Source organism: Camelina sativa, chromosome 5, assembly GCF_000633955.1.
Source record: "Camelina sativa cultivar DH55 chromosome 5, Cs, whole genome shotgun sequence".
Lineage (NCBI taxonomy): Eukaryota > Viridiplantae > Streptophyta > Magnoliopsida > Brassicales > Brassicaceae > Camelina > Camelina sativa.
The window spans coordinates 11,750,609-11,771,547 of record NC_025689.1 but is presented as its reverse complement, the minus strand read 5'-3'; the positions used below and the strand labels follow the sequence as shown (position 1 = coordinate 11,771,547).

Sequence of the window (20,939 nt, the reverse complement as noted above, 5' to 3'; positions counted from 1 at the left end):
TGAATGTCGTTTTTTTTTGTTATGTTTCAGTATTATTAGTTTTATTTAGTATTTAATTCTATATTTTTTATTTCCAGTTTTAATTTTTGTTGGCTTTTTGGTAATTTAAACATAACATTGTGTCAATCTAGTTTTTCTATAAAGGAGGATGTCAATCTAGCAATATTTTTCCAATTTTGTGTCAATCTGGTCTATTTTTACATTTAAATATGCACAATTTTCTCATGTGCTGAAATATAACCAGATGGAATATTTAAACATATTTTTTTGTTAAGATAGTCAAACACGTATTCTTTCTCATTTTAAATTCTTCTTTTCTTACGAATTTGTTTTCCAGTCATTAGTCATTACGATACAGAGAATAATCCAAGTTATTTTATTTGGTATAGTTGAATTTTCTGTCCTTCAACATGGTAGTTGAATGTTCTGTCCTTATTGTATAACTAGAAGATTTTCGCGCGATTTGTTTTAAATACTTTTTTTGTTTTCTAATTTTGCTTAAAGGAAACGGTAAATGTCGAACTCAATATGAATTTTGAAAATGATTAGATATCATATGTGTTATAAATAATTAAATAGTTGTATGGATTTCCATTATCGGTCAATTAGTGTAAACTTTAAACTCTAATATTGCATTCTTATAATATAGATCGTATATATATATATATTATATCATATGAGACAGATGAATAACAAGAGAACTATTTCCTTTGAACAAAAAAAACAAAAACAAGAGAACTATTCTCCTAAACCTCTTGTTTCTAATAATCTGTACATTTATCCTATAGTTTCTATATTTTTTTTTGTTACCAAAATATAATGTTATATTTAAGAATATAAAGAACGAATACATAGTGGAGTTTAAAGGGTATAAATCATAGGATGGTGAGAGATACACAATAAACAACGTACAAAAACTTATAATTCTATTCTGGTCCAAGTATTCATATATGTTTAAATCAAGAGCATACTTTATATGCTTGAGTTTTAAAATCAACGAAGCTTTGATCTCTTTATTTGAATTCTCATCTCTATGTTGATGTCCAGATCGGTCATAATTAGTATATTCTAATTCGGTAAAAAGGAGGTCGAAGTTCTCTTCTATTAAGTCGGTGTCGAGGCACAAAATACGGGTTACAACACACTTAGACGAGTTACAAAGACGGACAAAACTAAAGGACGAGTGTCAAGCTCGTCGACTCCTGCTCGATGAGATCAATCCTCGTACTTGCTATATGACTCCTCTTGCTTTTTCCGCGATCCCCACTTCTGAAGACCGTACGCCTGTATTTATAGGGAATCGTGTCGGTTCGTCTATTTAAAAGACCGTAATACCCCTCCTTTCTTTGAAGGTTTATTATGGGCTTTTCCTGGGCCAGACCTCTTGTTTGGGGTGGGAATCTACCCCCAACACTCTATAAGAAAAATGTGTGTAATTCCTAACTTCTACCAAATTATAAAAACTAAAAAAAAAAAAAGATTTTAGCAAAATGAAATAAAATAATTCGGGGTTTGAACCTCTTTCCTTTTCTTGTTCTTCCCTATTGGTAGGTACCATGTAACTGAGACTCCAATTTTGATTTATTCTCGGAGATAAATCAGTTCTTCAACCATGAAGTTGGGACTCAACCGTCGCAATCCGTTCTTTTATGCCTTTATTCCTAGTTGACGCAATCTCTCCATCGAGTTGTCGTCGTTCATGTCAGTAACTTTCATTCCTCTGATTGTTGTGCTCACAAAACTTAGAAAACCACAAATGGAAATCCAGCCAGTGTATATGAAGCCAAAGCAAGAAACAATGATACATATATATGGTTTACTAGATATAGTAATATTTCTAGATGTAGAAAACGAAGAGGCATTAGTCAGATGATTCAGTTATTGATAAGACAATGAATTTGGAAGAAAAAACGTATTATCAATAATTGTAATTAATTTTACTTTTTTTTGTAAAAAAATATTGTATAACAAATAATAATGAAGAAGCGCGAATTGTTAATTTAGTTTCCGAAAGAGCCACATGTTTACTAAAAATTAAACTTGAAAATGTTGACATGGATAATAGTTTGAGGAGCCTCAATTAGCCCTTTTATTAGTAAACATTTTGGTTAGGATGTTACAAATGAATAAAAAAAAAACAATCCGTTGATTCCATCGCTGCTCTATTATATATATGTCTAGGAGTATACAAAGGCGAAGAAACAAGAGAAAAAGAAGAAGATGGCAATAGAGATGGACTCTCACTCTCCCGTATGTTTTTTTCTTTCTTTAATTTACTGTGATTCGAGGGCTATGAGTCTATGACTCTTCTTCTTTTATTGCGAACCAAACGTTTTGAGCCGAATCGACATCACAATCTCATGGACAAGGGATAAGAGTGGTCTTAATTGCCTTCCAAGGGAATTCGAAGTGGAGTTTTAGTTATTCTCTCTCTCTAAATCAATTTTTGTTCACAGATTTTGGTGGAAGAGAAATCGAGTGCTAGAATCTTGACATTAAACAGACCCAAGCAGCTGAATGTTCTGTCCTTCAACATGGTATTGAATCTTTCCCTTGCTGTTCCTTCGTCTCTTTCGTGCACTATACTTACATATTGGGATGAAATCTTTTCTATAGATGACTCGGTTACTGCAACTGCTCCTTGCATATGAGGAGGACCCTAGTGTGAAACTTGTCATCCTAAAGGTAATATCATCATATAGTACAATAATAGTAATCTACATAATAATAACGATTAGTGTTATTGTTATAAATTAGCGCATAACTTTGCCACAGGGTCAAGGAAGAGCTTTTTGTGCTGGTGGCGACGTTAAGCCCGCTGTTCGTAACATTTTACAAGGTATATCATTTTCATCCTCCTTATGAGTTATGACCTTTTGCTTACTTTCACTCTTTCTCTATTTTACGTGGACTAGGAAATTGGAAACTCTCTGCTGATATATTCGCTGAGCAATACAAGCTCAACTATGCTATGGCCACGTATAGCAAACCTCAGGTCTCAACATGCACACTATTCTTTTAGTGAATTACTCAAAGTATAAAATAAGCTCATTAATTCGTTTTGAAATTATAGGTTTCAGTTTTGCATGGTATCGTCATGGGAGGCGGAGCTGGAGTCTCCGTCCATGGTCGATTTCGTATTGCAACTGAGAACACGGTACGTATTCTTTACTTTGAGCATGGACATAGATGGATTGATGGATGACAACTAGAAACCTCTCTCCCTCTAATATTCTTTACCTTGTTCCCATATCTCTTGAGCTTCTCCAAGGTTTTTGCAATGCCTGAGACAGCTCTAGGTCTCTTCCCAGATGTAGGCGCCTCCTACTTCTTGTCAAGGCTCCCTGGATTTTTTGGTAACAAAACTAATTTGCTTTTTTTTTTGCCTTATAATATAATCTCTTTACTAATATTACAGATGTACATAATTTAAAATTTAAAATAGTCTTATGCCTTACAAGAAATATACATCAAAATGCCATTACAAATAAAAGTTACTATAACAATAATCATTAAGAGTAAAAAATATCAAACACTTATAATTATGTTATTTAGTTACCTTCAAAAACAATAATACTTTAATAATTTTCAAAAATATTTAACAGCCAGTTAAATTGAACAAAATAAGATTTTATATATAACTTACCATATCATTTTTTATTAATCATTATACTTTTCTTTTGCTAAAAATTAATCATTGTACTTCACCTATCATATCTTTGTTTGATTCTATTTAGTAAAACAATTAAACAGTCACATCATCTATATTATTAATAAATAGTTTTAAGAATTAATCATTATACTTCACCTATCATATCTTTTTTTGATTCTATTGAGTAAAACAAATAAACAGTCACATCATCTATATTATTAATAAATAGTTTTTTTAATGCATATACCCTGATTTTGAATTTTAAAACAAATATTAATTATTTAACCAATAAGAAAGTAGCACTAAATGAATATTTTGTTTTAATAGCATTAAAAGATAGTAATTTATATACTTTTTTCTTAGGGGTATTTTTGAAAGATAACATTTTTTATGTCACTTTTCAAAAATACCCATTCATGTTATCTTCTATGTACAAAATGACTAAAATCTAAACCCTAAATTCCAAATAGTAAACCATACCCCTATGACTGGTCTTATAGTTTATGTGGCTTAAAGAAAATGTATAGAAGTTAAATTATTTAAAATTATGAAACTTTTAAAAATTAATTTGTNGTAGGCGCCTCCTACTTCTTGTCAAGGCTCCCTGGATTTTTTGGTAACAAAACTAATTTGCTTTTTTTTTTGCCTTATAATATAATCTCTTTACTAATATTACAGATGTACATAATTTAAAATTTAAAATAGTCTTATGCCTTACAAGAAATATACATCAAAATGCCATTACAAATAAAAGTTACTATAACAATAATCATTAAGAGTAAAAAATATCAAACACTTATAATTATGTTATTTAGTTACCTTCAAAAACAATAATACTTTAATAATTTTCAAAAATATTTAACAGCCAGTTAAATTGAACAAAATAAGATTTTATATATAACTTACCATATCATTTTTTATTAATCATTATACTTTTCTTTTGCTAAAAATTAATCATTGTACTTCACCTATCATATCTTTGTTTGATTCTATTTAGTAAAACAATTAAACAGTCACATCATCTATATTATTAATAAATAGTTTTAAGAATTAATCATTATACTTCACCTATCATATCTTTTTTTGATTCTATTGAGTAAAACAAATAAACAGTCACATCATCTATATTATTAATAAATAGTTTTTTTAATGCATATACCCTGATTTTGAATTTTAAAACAAATATTAATTATTTAACCAATAAGAAAGTAGCACTAAATGAATATTTTGTTTTAATAGCATTAAAAGATAGTAATTTATATACTTTTTTCTTAGGGGTATTTTTGAAAGATAACATTTTTTATGTCACTTTTCAAAAATACCCATTCATGTTATCTTCTATGTACAAAATGACTAAAATCTAAACCCTAAATTCCAAATAGTAAACCATACCCCTATGACTGGTCTTATAGTTTATGTGGCTTAAAGAAAATGTATAGAAGTTAAATTATTTAAAATTATGAAACTTTTAAAAATTAATTTGTTACTATATATCTATTTTTTTTTAAAAGGTGTTTTAGTAATATTTATCAAGTTGTATATGTATATATGTGGACAAGAAATAAATTTATATGCATTATTAGTTTATATTTTTTATGTGTTTTCGTATTTTAGTTAATATATTACAATTTTGGTTTTAAATTAACAAGTGTAGATGTGAAATTTGATTAATAAAAGAACGAAGTAATAGATGAGAAAACTAGTAGAAGAAAAGTATGTAAAGGATGGGAGACCAATAACATATACAACAATATGGCCTCAATTTTTTACTCAATATTGTGTGGCCTAAAGCGTATGCTTTACTTGTCTTATACCAGTGCTGGACATTTGTAAATAGAGAACCCAAACCTAAAGTATATGATATATAATTTAAATTTTTTTATAAAGTATTTTAATTTAACATTTGTATAGAATATGATAAATATTTAGATAAAAAATATAGAAACTATAAAAACACTACTTTGATTTTAAATATTTTTCATGATGAATTGTTTTTTGTAAAATTTTGATTTGGTTAAAGAGAATAAAATTGTAAAAGCTCACAAGTCATATAAAAGAATAAGTTAGGATAGATGGTGGGTTAAATGAAAAATGTTAAGATCATGCGGTAAGATGATTTAGAGAAGTTTGACACTTCTAAATGTTGGCAAATTCCTTTTTAAAAATTTATCACTTTTCCCACATATTTGCAAGGGTTAGACGACATAAATTCAATTGTAACCATTATATATGTTTGATCAAACTGCGTTCTAGCACATATCATAAACTAGTAGCATGCATCATGCCGAATATAGTGGCATCCCCATATGCATATGATATAACACCTAAAATGCCGAATATAGTGGCATCCCCATATGCATATAAAGATATAACACTTAAAATGCCGCGTGTTTCTGCGTCAGCTTTGGAACTTGGAAGTGACAACAATTACCACTTTTTATATTCAATTGCAGTTTTCTTTTCTTTTGTTAGGTTATTTTTAATTGCAGTTACCATCTATTTGTGCATAGAATATGTTGACTAGTTTATTTTGTAAACGTATCCTAATTTTAGAGAATAAGAGAATCTAATATCAATATGGGAATTTAGTAGATGCCTAAAGAACTTCTTCATTGATAACATCCGTAGGGTTATAATTTTGCAAAGCTTATATTATGACGATCATATTAAATATAACTATTATGTCATAAAAGGTTTTGAAAAAAAATTGATTTTTTTTTCTAAAGAAATTTTTTTTTTAAAAGAAATTTAGTTTCTGAAGTATTTACATTCAGCAAATTAAAATATAAAATTTCATGAGTATGTATATACATGTCCATATTTTTTTTTTTTTGAAAAATAAAAAATTAACATGTCCATAAAGTTCGTGCTTATCTCCTTCTCTTATCGTTACCTGTCTTCTTCATCAGGAGAGTATGTTGGTCTCACAGGAGCTAAGTTAGATGGCGCTGAAATGCTTGCTTGTGGTCTTGCAACTCATTTTGTGCCTTCGACGGTATAAATTTGCTTTGCTTACGTCTTTAATATTCAAAATGCTTATTTTCTTTGGTTTGATGGTCTATATTGATAACCACAAAACTTGTGGTTTGTCTATTTTTTTAGAGTGTATTTCCTCTGACATTTTGAATGGCTCTAACCCTTCATAATTTTTTATCGCTACTATTATTGAGCACTATTTCCGTGGCCAAGTCTCGTTATTTAGTAAAGTTATTCCTTTTCACAGAGGTTGACCGCATTAGAAACAGATCTTTGGGGAGTTGATTCAAATGATCCAAACTTTGTCTCAACAATTCTCAATGCATACACTCAGCATCCACACCTCAAGCAGCATAGTGCTAATCACAGGCAACTGTTTATGATTTTAATTATTTTACACTTTTCCTACTTGTACCTTAATTTAGTTTGCCGAACATCGCAAAAACATTGTAGGAAATGTGCTAAAACATTTTCTCTGCTATTGAGAACATTTTACGTTACATGTTTTATAAATTTCAACATATGTATTGGTATCAGCATTTAATTAATTTCTGTAAAGTATTTCTTATATCTTTCCGTTTTTTTTTTTACGCAGGTTAGATGTTATTGATAGGTGCTTCTCTAAAAGAACTGTCGAAGAAATTATATCTGCACTTGTAAGTTTGTCATTAATATATAGGATATAGTATATACTGATTTAATATCCTAATTTACCTTTTTGACGATGCACTTTACAATCGTATGTGTTGGTTAGGAGAGAGAGGCCACTCAGGAACCAAATGATTGGATATCAACTACCATTCGTGCATTAAAGAAGGCTTCACCATCAAGTCTTAAAATCTCTCTTAGATCGGTTAGTCCCAGAATGTTTCACACGCAGTGATGGGCAAGAGCTAACTTTGTCTATAAATTTCAGATAAGAGAAGGAAGATTGCAAGGGGTGGGGCAGTGTCTTATTCGTGAGTATAGAATGGTGTGTAATTTGATGAAGGGAGATATAAGCAGAGACTTTGAGGAGGTTTTTTCAGCTTTTCTAATTTTATCTTCATCCTGAAATTGTCTTTGTTGTAGACCATAATACAAAAAACGTGTATTACTTATGCAGGGGTGCAGAGCCATATTGGTAGACAAAGATAGGAACCCAAAGGTTTGACAAATCTCTCCATTTAGTACAAAAGAACTAATCCCCTTGTACTACTACTACGCCACCACTTCGTGGGTTCCAATTAATATTTGGTTGTTGTGTCATATTTTTTAATATAATGTTGTATTGATGAAATTATAGTGGGAGCCAAGGCAACTAAAGGACATGAAGGATAGCATGGTAGATCAGTACTTTGAGCGAGTGGATGAAGAAGGATGGGAAGATCTTAAGTTTCCGCCAAGGAAAAATGTCCATGTTTCACGAATCATAGCAAAGCTGTGATGAATTGGAGAAAGGGATCCATTAGACAAAAATTTGTCAGACATTACACAAACGACAAAAACCGAGCAAAGCGACCAAACCCGAAATACCAAGATTGATAAGTCTTCGACCAACTCTTGTTTTTTTTTCTTTTTTTTGTGTGGCGGCGAATAAGTTTGGACGTGTTCTAGTTCCTCCTTTCTACAACGGCAATATCTCCTGTTTCAATTATTGTCCTTTCTACATGTATGTAGGAACTCGAACTTGTAGTTCCAAATTCCCTAGTTAAGTGTTGATAGTTTGTGCACATGAGAAATGACTGGTTTGTTTATATATTTGGTTATGCATCTAGGTGCTCGTGCTCCATTTGAATGCATTTTTATCTTTTTGCTTTGTTTATATATCGTATCAAAATTGTAACATCCCTCTCCCACATTAATGGGCCAATTTGGTTGATACTACAATACATCCCATTAGTGATCCAAAGGTACCCTCCACGAACGACAAAGGGTTTTGGTGTGCGTGCCTTTGTGAATATATATAGGCGTAATATCTCTCCTTCTTCAACAAGCCGCTTAACAAAATCAAAGGAAACCGAGAGCACGAAATCTAGAGAACCCTAACCTATGCCAAGTTGTCGAGAACCAAATATCGCTGCATGGAAGTTACCGTCTTGGTTATTGTCTTATTGACCGGAGCTCACCGACAGCGTCTTTACGTTGATTAGCGTAACGCAGTCTTTGTCCTTGTACGTGTCTCGCTCCATCATTTTTGACGCTAGGACATGTACGTGAGTTGTCCCAACCAGAGAGAAAACGAGGTGTTTCATGAAGAAGATGGGACCTGACATCACCATCATTATTGTTATATCTGCCGGGTGTGTCGTTGCATTCAATCGGAGATGGCGGTGGAGACGTGACGGAGAAGAGAGAAATAAGAAAGAGGAATAAAGAAATAAAAGCATTGCGGTGGGGGAAGTTTAAGGGCTAGTCGACACCGGATCTGACATTGGTATGGCTATGTGAAGATATCGGTGTGATCACCACCAAGCCAAGAGTCCACAGCAATCAACAGACTTCAATAGGAGTTACATTCGAGAAGATATGCACATTACTTTATGTCCAAGTAACTGCTGGAAAGCTGTGCAAATATGTGCCACATATGAACCAGTAAACAGTTCCGAGTTAGGTTATTGATGACGTCGTCTGGAGATCTACAAATTCTCTGTTGAGACGAAATTTTGTGACAAGCTTCATGGTACTAATAGCTAAGATCCAACGATGGGATTATATTTTCAATGGTTAGTTCTTGATTTATTCGTATGTTTCAGAAACTGACATGCATAAGAGTTAATTGTGACAAGTTGCATTGTTTGGTCTGGAAAACGATGTTGGATTGAGCTGAAGCTCTACTGGAGTATTCATGAGGCATGTTTATATATTTTGGTTGATGGAGAATCAAGGTGGAAGTCTCCAACAAGTTAAGACTAAGGTGAGGGTGGTATTTACGGGATATGCAGTAACCTTTTTTTTTCTGTATACTTTTCGATAGTGGTTGAGTATAGACTCGAGAATTGCTTGTTGATTGAAAGTGTTTGTGTGAATTTGTGTGCATGGTAAAATAGATTGTTAGTAACATGACATATGCAAAACACATAAGTGACATGATTTGATGTTATGAATTAACATATTATCTATAAAAATAAATTTTGAATGTGAATGTGAATGAGAATGAAAATGAAAATGAAAAGGATACTTGAGAATGTTGGACCGACGGGTTCATTAATGGTCATAAACCGTTGACAAGCAATACAAGAAGAATTGAATTATGGGCCGTGGTTTCCAAGGAATGAAGTTTGTGAGTCAGAAAAAGTGACAATTGCCAAACCAATAAGGAAAGTAAAACTTTTTAAGTATTGTAAAGAAAAAAAAATGTTTGAATGTGTAATTGTCATGAAAGTGCATAAAATAAAATAAAAGTTATTGATGAAAAATAAGATGTTTGATTGTTGTTTGATTTATAGTCATTCTGAATTTATGTTAAGTAATGATTGTTGATTATATTTGGAAAGTGATTACTGTATGTGCAACAGAGTAGTTCACCAACATCGGTCACCACTGTCGAGGCCATTAAAGGTAAAGAAACCCTAGATTTCTTTTGTAACTTGTGTAGAAAGTTTCTGCTCATTGTCTTATGATTCGTTTGCCTTGTTTTTGGTTTTGATTCACTCCTATTTACAACATAGCCAGAAAAATCAGATCCCTATTAATTTTTAATTGACTGTTTCAATTGAATTTTTTAAAACAAATCCAATACTTATATTTTTTAAATAGTTTTATTTTTGTTGAGAAAATTGACCTCAAATTTATCACCAGTTACGAGCACCTTATACTAACAAAAAAAAAGGCATAGCAAATATAGATTAAACTAAAATATACAGCGTGATCACCACAACCTAAATAACTCCTCAAATTTAACCCTTACGTATCATTTTACATTTCTATGAGTTACTTACTATATTATCAACACTCACAATATATTGTAGCCCTCACATAAATCAACAACTTTAAAAACTAAAAATTAATTCTAAACGCAATATGAATGATTAAAAAAGTTGTCCCAAAAAACAATTTTATTATGTAAGAAATATTTAACCTCTAAAGTACTGCATATCCTTTCCCACTAAAATTTTACGTTACAAAATAATTAAATCACTCAAAAAAACTAAAGATCACATTTACAAACAGTGATTAGACTTAACATATTCTCCAACTGTTCAGAATTCTTCAATTATTTTACACAAATTTTGTTAACATTAGCTCCCGTCTCCATTTCCCCACATTATGAATAATTACAGACAATTAGGGTAACCCAAAAAAACACGAAAGAAAGAGTTAGTGGTGGAGGCAACAGAAAGGAAAAAGATAAATGCAGTTAAAGAAAAGAAAGAGTGATGATAGACAAAAGAGAATTCAAGAAACGTAAGTTCTATAATGTTCATGTTAATATGGTAAAGGCTCTGTCATACTAAAATATGTTAATATGTTCATGTTAATATGGTCAGCCAAACAAAAACTAAAAACCCCGTACCAAACAAATAATCAGCCACACCATCAAAACTGATTACACAAAAAAAAAAACCCAAACGTGATCAGTATCATTCAAACAATCAAATTATGCTTGTCGAAATGGACCTCAACTAAAAAAAAAAAACCACATACTTATAGAAACAAACACACTTCAATCCGTCATCAATCACTCATAACACATAGCAAATTACCCAACTTAAAATCTACCAACATCAGCAAAAGAAAAAATTGGGTTTTTGGAGAGGAAAAATAAATCACAGAACAATAAAACGAAAAACCTAAAGTGTGTAAAGAAATAGAGTCAATTGACTATATCTCGGGTTAAACCCAAGGATATCATGCACCGAAAATGGTTTCTATAGGGTGTATGTTTACGTACAAAAGTTTACAATAACCATTTCAAAAACTTCTCTCAGATTATAATGCAACAATTTTACCGAACTTTTTTTAAAACCCCCCAAAAAAAAGAAACCGAGAAACCACAATATAAAAACAAGAACAAAGTGGATGAAATAAAACTTTCTATTTTATATGATAGTAATCTAATTATTTTATATGATAGTAATCAAATTATTGATGCTCACGCTTCCTTTGGTCAACAATTGGTTTATTTGTCTTTCGTTTATAGGGATCCAATCCCGCAAAATCGGGCAAAGGTTTGGGAGAAGCTAATGGATATTGGATCTTTCCGGATCGATCCTTGGTTTTTGATTGGTGATTTTAATGAACTGGTTGGGAATCACGAGAAAAAAGGTGGGGCTTTACGGCCTGCTTCCTCTTTTGTGCCTTTTCAAACAATGATTCGGCACTGTGGTATGCTTGAGTTCCCGTGTTATGGAGAGCAGTTATCCTGGAGAGGTAATCGTTGTAATAACAGGTGGTTCGGCGCCGCTTAGATCGTGCCTTAGGTAACGAAGATTGGCACTGTTTTTTCCCAAATTTGAGGGTTGATTATTTGGAGATGGTTGGGTCTGATCATTGTCCTATTTTGGCTACTTGTCAGAAAACAGCCTCTCGTCGGTATAGGCAGTTTCGGTTTGATAAACGCTGGTTGGGGAAGGATGGACTTTTAGGGGCGGTAGAGTCCGGTTGGGCACGCACAAATAACTTTCGGGTTCCGGCTTTTGTGGATAAAATTAGGAATTGTCGAAACTCGATTTCGTGGTGGCGAAATGTGGCTTCTGGTTCGTCCCTTATCTCTTCACTTAAGGCTGCCTTGCAGGAGGCAAAGATGGATGATTTGATTTCTCAGGATGGAGATTCGGGACATTGAGAGAAAACTAAAAGAGGCTTATCGGGATGAGGAGTTGTACTGGCAACAGAAGAGCAGGAAATTCTGGTTACGGGTGGGGGATAAGAATACAAAATATTTTCATGCTTCGACTAAGCAGAGGAGGGTTCGGAATAAGATTGTTGGGTTATTTGGTCCGGATAATGTCTGGGATGAGTCACCTTTGGGAATGGAGCCTATAGCCTCCATATATTTTGAGGATTTGTTTAAACGATCTGATGTAAGTGGTATTTCAGATATACTTCAAGAGATTTCACCTATCATTACAGATGCTATGAACCGAAGTCTAACAAGGGAAATTACGGAGGCGGAGGTTCGGAAAGCTTTATTTGCTATGCATCCTGAGAAATCTCCATGCCCTGATGGTATGACAGCTTTATTTTTTCAACGATTCTGGCCTTCTTTAAAAGGAGATTTGGTGGCCTTGGTTAAAAACTTTTTCAGGACGGGTGGTTTTGATCCTCGCCTCAATGAAACAAATATCTGTCTCATTACTAAGGTGGATCAACCACAACGTATGACGGAATTTCGGCCTATCAGTCTTTGTAATGTGAGCTATAAGATTATTTCGAAAGCTTTATGTTTTCGGCTGAAGCGGTTTTTACCGTCGATGGTCTCAGAGACACAATCGGCCTTTGTGTCGGGTAGGTTGATTACTGATAATATCCTAGTTGCCCAGGAAATGTTTCACGGGTTAAATACTAATCCACGCTGCAAGTCGGAGTTTTTGGCTTTTAAAACGGATATGAGTAAAGCGTATGACCGGGTTGAATGGGATTTTTTGGAAGCGGTGATGATTAAGTTAGGTTTTGATAGGCGGTGGATTTCATGGATTATGTGGTGTGTTTCTTCGGTGTCGTATCAAGTTCTCCTAAATGGTCAACCTCGGGGATCCATTTTACCAAAGAGGGATTTACGTCAGGGTGATCCTCTTTCTCCCTATTTGTTTATTCTTTGTACAGAGGTCTTGATAGCAAATATTAAAAAGGCTGAACGGGAGAAGAGACTTACAGGAATTTCAATTGCTCGGGATTACCCATCGATCTCACATCTTTTGTTTGCAGATGATAGTCTGTTCTTTTGTAAGGCAGAGGAGTCTGAATGTAAAGTGGTAATGGATATTATAGGTAACTATGGGAAAGCCTCGGGTCAAGAGGTAAACTTAGAGAAATCGTCCATCATGTTCGGTAAGAAAGTGCCGTCTGATGTAAGGTCTCGGATTAAAACAGTAATTGGTATCTCCAGAGAGGGTGGAATGGGTTCTTATTTGGGTATTCCTGAGAACCTACAGGGTTCGAAAACTGAAGTTTTCAGATATGTTAATGATCGCTTAGATGATCGAGTTAATGGCTGGTCGGCGAAGATCCTATCAAAAGGAGGTAAAGAGATTATGATAAAATCAGTTGCGTTAGCTCTTCCGACGCATGTCATGTCATGTTATAAATTGACTCAGGAGTTAACGTCCAGTCTTACGAGTGCTATATCAAAATTCTGGTGGAAGTCTAATGATAAGGCCAGAGGTATGCATTGGGTAGCTTGGGATAAACTGTGTAAGGATAAATGCGATGGGGGCTTGGTTTTCCGTGCTCTGGAAGAATTTAATGATGCAATGCTGGCTAAGCAGTATTGGAGGCTGATCCATTACCCAAATTCTTTGATGGCTCGGGTGATGCGCGGTCGATATTTCAGGAGAAAACATCCTTTATTGGCGACTAAACCTTATTCTCCATCCTTTGCATGGAGGAGCATTTTCTCGACAAAGGGATTAGTGGAAAGAGGGGCAAGGTGGCTCGTAGGGTCGGGGCGTAACATTTCGGTTTGGCGAGATTCGTGGATCCCGGATCATCAGACAAGACCGGCGAATAGCAGGGGGAGAGTACTTCATCCTAACCTGATGGTAAACCACCTAATTAATCCCCTAACATTGGATTGGCACTTGCCTATTTTAGAGGAGTTCTTGGATCCAGCGGACATTCAGCTTGTACGGAGTCTGACGGTCAGTAAGTCATTGATTCCGGACAGAGTGATTTGGCATTACACTAAGTCCGTCAAGTATTCAGTAAAATCTGGTTATAGACTAGCACGGGATTTACATAAGGAAGTCGTGTACGGGCCGACATGCACAGCTTTACGGGCACAAGCATGGAAACTTGATGTCCCCTCAAAGGTCCAACATTTTTTCTGGCAGGTGGCGTCTGGGACACTTCCTGTGAAGGAACGGCTCGCGCACCGGGGTGTCCGATGCGATGATATGTGTCTGCGGTGCGGTTCAGAGGTGGAGACTATCAATCACGCTCTTTTTGAGTGTGTTCGTTCGCGTTTAATTTGGGAGTTATCTCCGGTCCAGTTGTCTTTGACTGGCTTTCCTTTTGGATCTGTGTACTCTAATTTAGATTATCTTTACTCCAACACCTTTTCTAATTCTGGGGGTTCAGGCATTTGTTATATGTTGCCTTGGATATTATGGACAATTTGGAAAGATAGGAACAACAAGGTGTTTCAAGGAATTGAAGCAGAGCCTATGGATATTATAAATCAGGCGTTAAACGATAAACTTTTTTGGGAGGAGGCCAAGTCTTTCTCTGCGAATTATTTGGTCCCCCAGCCTCCTCTGGAGGTAAGGAACTCTTCGATTCGCTGCCAGGTTGATGGCTCCTGGAAAGGTTCGGATCCTTTGGAAGGTTTGGGATGGTGGTATGGTACTAATGATGATAAGACGATTCTTTTGGGAGCTCGCAGTTTGCGACGTAGTCCCTCCCCTCTCCATACGGAGTTTCAAGCCTTGATATGGGCTATGGAGTCTCTTCGTGCGGCAGGGATAGATTGTCCCAATTTTGAGTCTGATAGCTCAGAGTTGGTGGCGATGGTGCAGGCTCCCGAAGATTTCTATTCGCTAAGTTCATCCTTCTCCTCCTTCACTCTGACCCAGATTCCGAGGACTGCTAACGGGCGAGCTGATTGTCTGGCGCGCTCTTCTAGATCTTTAGTTTCTGCACTTACTTTTGTAAACTCTTCCCCTCCAAATTGGACAACCAATTCTGGAGTCACCTTTTAATTTATTTAAATGTNTTGAAAAAAAAAAAAAAAAAAAAAACAAGAACAAAGAAAACGACCAAAATTAAATAACAAATAAATTTAAAAAATACCTACCAAAATAAATACTCCCTCTGTTTCAAAATATATGATGTTTTATTAGAAACACACATTAAAAAAATGTTACTTTTAAAAAGTTTAACCAATAGGTGAACAAAAAAAAAAAGTTTAACCAATCATAACCATTACTACATAATATAAAATATAAAATTAATCTAAAAGTTAATAGAAATTTGAAAACATCATATATTATGAAACAAAAATAATCTTCTAAGTATCGTATATTATGGAACGGAGGGAGTATATAATAAAACTCCTGCGCTACAACCCCTAGTAATTGTTATTGTTTAGGAAGGTAAATACACCTCTTTGAGTATATAATCATGTAGTCATCTCTATCAATATTATCATTGAAAGTTCTATCAATATGTTTTTTTCAGACTAGTCCACACAAACTCAGTCCCAACAATATATCCACCTCGGCACCTCTAATGACAAGTGACGTTCACGTTAAATGCGCGTCCATCGACCATACAATTTTTTTTTTTTCTACACCTTTTATCTTCCTTATCTCTTTACATTTACTATTATTCATCCTATCACATCACTCCTTTAAAATCTTCATGACTTTGTTTTGCCTTATACTTTTCAGGCTATCAGCATTTTCCAATACAGTTTTTATCTTGCTTTCCATTCACAAACAACAGTAGACGAGTTGACGTAAAATGTTTGTATTCTCCGGTCTCCTATTGCATATATAGACTTCTCAATCAATTTTAAGTTTTTTTTTCCAATATTGACAAAAAAAAGTAGACTACACAAAAATGACATCCAAAAGAAAGCCCAAAAAACTCAAAAAATTTAAAACAAAACCCCTTTATTTTGAGTCGACTTGTCGTCTGTTCACAATCAACGTGTATCTTACGGTTCTTAACGTTAATATTACGTTAGAAAAATTCATATAAACAAAACCCCTGATGTGAGAAACCCAAATCATAGAAGTCGAACGATGTCTTCTTTCGCCTCTTTCATCTTCCTTTTCGTTTTGTTCTTCCTCTCTATCATCAGAGCTTCTGCTCAGGATCTTACGCTCTTACAGTATGTTTGTCCAAATACGACAACGTATTCAAGGAACAGCACTTACTACAACAATCTCACAACTCTTTTGTCTTTCTTATCTTCCCGCAACGCTTCATACTCCACAGGATTCCAAAATGCCAGAATTGGTCAAGACCCCGACATGGTCACCGGACTTTTCCTTTGCGGAGGCGTCTCGCCGGAAAGATGCGTGACTGCGTCGTCTTTGCCGTCAACCAATCCTTAAATCGGTGTCCGAATCAGAAAGAGGCCGTGCTCTATTACGATGACTGTATGCTCAGATACTCTCATCGGAATATTCTCTCGACCCTTCGGACGATAGAAAGATACACCTTACCCAGCCTCATTAATATTCCAACAAACCAACAAGAGAGTTTCCGAGGATTGGTTTTATCCTTGATGAACCAAGCAGCAAGTGAAGCCGCGGCTAGTTCCAGAAAATTGGGTGCGATAAAATCCAACTTTAATGCGTCTCAAGCATTGTACGGACTTGTTCAGTGCACCCCTGATCTGACGGCACAAGACTGTTCGCTTTGTTTGAAAACGTCCATCAATCAATTACCCACTGAAAGAATCGGGGCAAGAGTTCTTTTGCCGAGCTGTAATTCAAGATACGAGTTATACCGATTTTACGACGAATCCGTCATTAGCAGTAGCACACTTCAGTCACCACCACCGAAGCCTCCTCCCCGAGATGGTCAGAGCTCTCTGTCTACTTCCTATGCTTTTTCATGTTCGAAGCCCAAATTTTTCCAGAATTAACTTTTTAATTTTTTTTAGTAAATGATTCCCTATTAGTAAATAACTAAATACCAATATAAAAAATTAGTTTTTCGATAAAAAAAAAAAAGGTTTTGTCCTTCGACCAGAATTTCAGAGTTCTTCTTTGTCTGTCATTTGTAATTAGCAATACCAAAATAGAAAGTTTCCTTTTTTCAGAATTTTGGTTTGTTATTAAAAAGGGCACTACTGATTTTAAACGCAGGGAAAGATGGGAATTCATCTGTGTTAGTGGTAGCCATTGTTGTGCCTATTATAGTGGCTGTTCTGCTTTTCATAGCGGGTTATTGTTTCCTTGCCAAAAGGGCAAAGAAGACTTATGAGACAACACCTTCATTTAATGGTAAAGATTCAAGTGATTAACAATCTTTACTGAGTTTACTAATCTCATTGTTCAGCCTCTTTTCTCCTGACTACTAAAACTTTTATTTTGTAACAGAGGATGATATAACAACCATAGAATCGTTGCAACTTGATCACAAAACAATTCAAGCTGCAACAAATTATTATTCAGAGGATAATAAGATTGGTCGGGGTGGATTCGGTGAGGTCTACAAGGTATTACTTCTTTAACTGCTTGTGAGGTTCACTACATCTTATTGAAATTTTGTGTAAACACGATTGGAAAACAAGATGATGGGACACATGACAGGGTATATTTTCGAATGGGACTGAAGTTGCGGTGAAGAGACTGTCAAAATCATCAGAACAAGGTGACACAGAGTTTAAGAACGAGGTTGTTCTTGTTGCAAAGCTTCAGCATAGAAATCTGGTTAGGCTTCTCGGATTTTCGTTAGAACGAGAAGAAAGGATATTGGTCTACGAGTATGTTCCAAACAAAAGCCTTAATTATGTCCTCTTTGGTGAGTTGCAGTTATTTCTTTGTTTCAATGATTCTTTAGCCTCTCTTCAAGCTTTGGGGAGGGTTGCAAAAATTAGGATCTAACTATAATTCATGGATGTGCACAGACCCTACAAAGAAAGGTCAGCTGGACTGGACTAGACGATTTAATATCATTGGAGGAATTGCTCGAGGGATTCTGTATCTTCATCAGGATTCACGACTCACAATCATACATCGTGACTTAAAAGCGAGCAATGTCTCTTGGATGCGGATATGAATCCAAAAATTGCAGATTTTGGAATGGCTCGGATCTTCGAATTAGAACAAACCGAGGAAAACACAAAAAGAATAGTTGGTACCTAGTAAGTATTCCTCTCAACTACCTTTCTCTAGAAGAAAAAACCTAGAGGTTATATGATGGAACCAAACTAATATTACGAGCTATAGTTTTGGATTTGAATTTTGTTGAACAAATGAGATAGAAATGAATAGCCATCAAGAAGAGACTCTCACTGAAAAATTCCCACTGGACATATTTTGCCAACGTAATGAATTTATGTTGTGGATTCCAGTGGTTACATGGCTCCCGAATATGCGATGCGCGGCCAGTTCTCAATGAAGTCTGATGTCTATAGCTTCGGAGTGTTACTACTTGAGATTATAAGTGGTAGGAAGAATAACAGCTTCCACGGGACGGATGATTCACACGACTTGATCACATATGTAAGTTTAAAGGCAATCAAGTATTAATTGCTATGGTGGCAACTGATTGATAAATTGACTTCTATTGTAGGCTTGGAGGCTTTGGAATTATGGAACACCGTTAGACCTCGTGGATCCAATTATCATAGATAAGTGCCCGAAGAGTGAAGTGGTTCGATGCATCCATATCGGGCTTTTGTGCGTTCAAGAAGTTCCTGTAGACCGTCCATCCATGTCAACCATATTAGTGATGTTCACTAGTAATACTATGAATTTACCAGTGCCTAGGCCACCAGGGTTTTCCAATCATACTAGACCCGAAGACACGCTTGAAGATAAATCTACGACGAGTACATCTGTTCCAGTGTCTATTAACGATGCATCGATCACCAGATTATATCCTCGGTGAATGTGATCTTAAATTTCGCGCGTTAATCAATTGCTATGTATCAAACTCAAATTTAAAAATATATTTGAATACTTGGAGAGGTTGGCAATCCTGTTTATTGTTTAGTTATGTTTTTGGTCTTTTTATACCATCCATAATTTGGATTGATTTTGTGATTTAATATTTGTATTGTACTAGGTGATTTGCGCAGGATTTTGTTTATAGTTTTTTTTTTTTGCTTTAATTATGCCATTGTGCTTTTTTTAGAACTAACAAAAGATTTATGAAATGAGATAAGTCAATATTTTTGGTTTTTGCTAGAATCATTCGAAACTAATAATAATTGCCTAAATATTTTTGGTGATCATGTTTGAGTAATTTAGTTGCCTTAATATTCAGTATGTACATTTATCGTAATAATTATTATAGTTTAGGAAGGTACTTTGAGTACATAATAATCATGTAGTCATCTCTCTATATTATCATCCATAGTTCTTCATGTTTTTTTCAGACTAGTCCACACAAACTCAGTCCCACCGATATATCCACCTCTAATGACAAGTGACGTTCAAGTTCAATGCGTGTCCGTTGACCATCCAATTTTTAGTTTTTTTTACACCTCTTATCTTTCTTATCTTCCTTATCTTTACATTAACTATTATTCATCCTATCACATCGCTCCTTTAAAATTTTCATGACTTTGTTTTGCCTTATACTTTTCAGCATTTTACTATTGTCTCCTACCATTCGAGGGGACATATCCTGACACTCATAATCTTTGAAATTTCCTCATAAAAGATATACGAAATGAGATAAATCAATATTTTTTTGGTTTGTGATTCAATCATTCGAAACTAATAATTTTTTTAGGAAAAAAGATGGTTAGTTACATGAAATATAAGAGAAAACATGGTCACACATACCAAATATACTATTGTATCATCAACTACACGAAGTATATGTATTACATGGCCACATGCATGAACTATATGATGTTATGTGGTCAACACCATAAACATATAATCTGGTACACCGGTCGACTGACTCCGGTGAAGACTGACATTGACTCCAGCGAAGACCGACATTGACCAAAAAAAATGTATTTTTTTCTATTAAACATCAAAAATAATAAAATATTATATATAAACAATTTTAGTTTTTCATGATTAAGAAACATATTCAATTCAATATCTAAATATTTTTTATATATCTCTAATGTATTCATTCTTTTAATTAGTTAGTTTTTATTTTTAAAGCTAAATTAATGATTAAATAAAAATCATTAATAATTATTTTCAAGATATATATATATATATATATATATTTATAAATCTTTGATAATCAGATTATATAAATACTACAAATCAATAAAATCAAATTCAACTACTTTCATTAGAAAAATAATACGCAAAAGATTGAGTATATGACTCTTTACTCTAAAGTTTGCATGGTAAATGTTGTATAAAATTTTAGATACCTTTACTATAAAATTTACATACTCTTAATAACATTTAAAAAACAAAAAAATAAATTCGCAATATTTACTTCTAATATATAAAATAATTAATTGTAGCAAGATAATATATTTGATTTGAGGGTATGTTTGCAAAAGGGTATAGAA

General features: G+C 34.2%; 3 protein-coding genes, 1 long non-coding RNA gene and 1 pseudogene across 4 annotated transcripts; all 5 read left to right on the top strand.

The window, feature by feature from the left end:
• Positions 2,195–2,891, top strand: LOC109132962 (3-hydroxyisobutyryl-CoA hydrolase 1-like). Its single transcript, XM_019245464.1, has 4 exons — positions 2,195–2,250; positions 2,457–2,537; positions 2,617–2,685; positions 2,776–2,891. Exons 1-4 carry the CDS (start codon positions 2,221–2,223, stop codon positions 2,863–2,865), a joined length of 270 nt encoding a protein of 89 aa, XP_019101009.1. The 5' UTR covers positions 2,195–2,220; the 3' UTR covers positions 2,866–2,891.
• Positions 4,231–6,982, top strand: LOC109132963. The gene is made up of 3 exons (XR_002037862.1): positions 4,231–4,268; positions 6,562–6,647; positions 6,876–6,982. It is a non-coding gene; the product is annotated as an uncharacterized LOC109132963 (long non-coding RNA).
• On the top strand, positions 7,227–8,355 carry LOC104786585 (probable 3-hydroxyisobutyryl-CoA hydrolase 2). Its single transcript, XM_019245465.1, has 5 exons — positions 7,227–7,284; positions 7,383–7,481; positions 7,545–7,646; positions 7,734–7,775; positions 7,914–8,355. Exons 3-5 carry the CDS (start codon positions 7,599–7,601, stop codon positions 8,052–8,054), a joined length of 231 nt encoding a protein of 76 aa, XP_019101010.1. The 5' UTR covers positions 7,227–7,284; positions 7,383–7,481; positions 7,545–7,598; the 3' UTR covers positions 8,055–8,355.
• Positions 12,376–15,468, top strand: LOC104789164. Its single transcript, XM_010514902.1, has one exon. It carries the CDS (start codon positions 12,376–12,378, stop codon positions 15,466–15,468), a length of 3,093 nt encoding a protein of 1,030 aa, XP_010513204.1.
• LOC104786584 lies at positions 16,339–19,531 on the top strand (annotated as a pseudogene).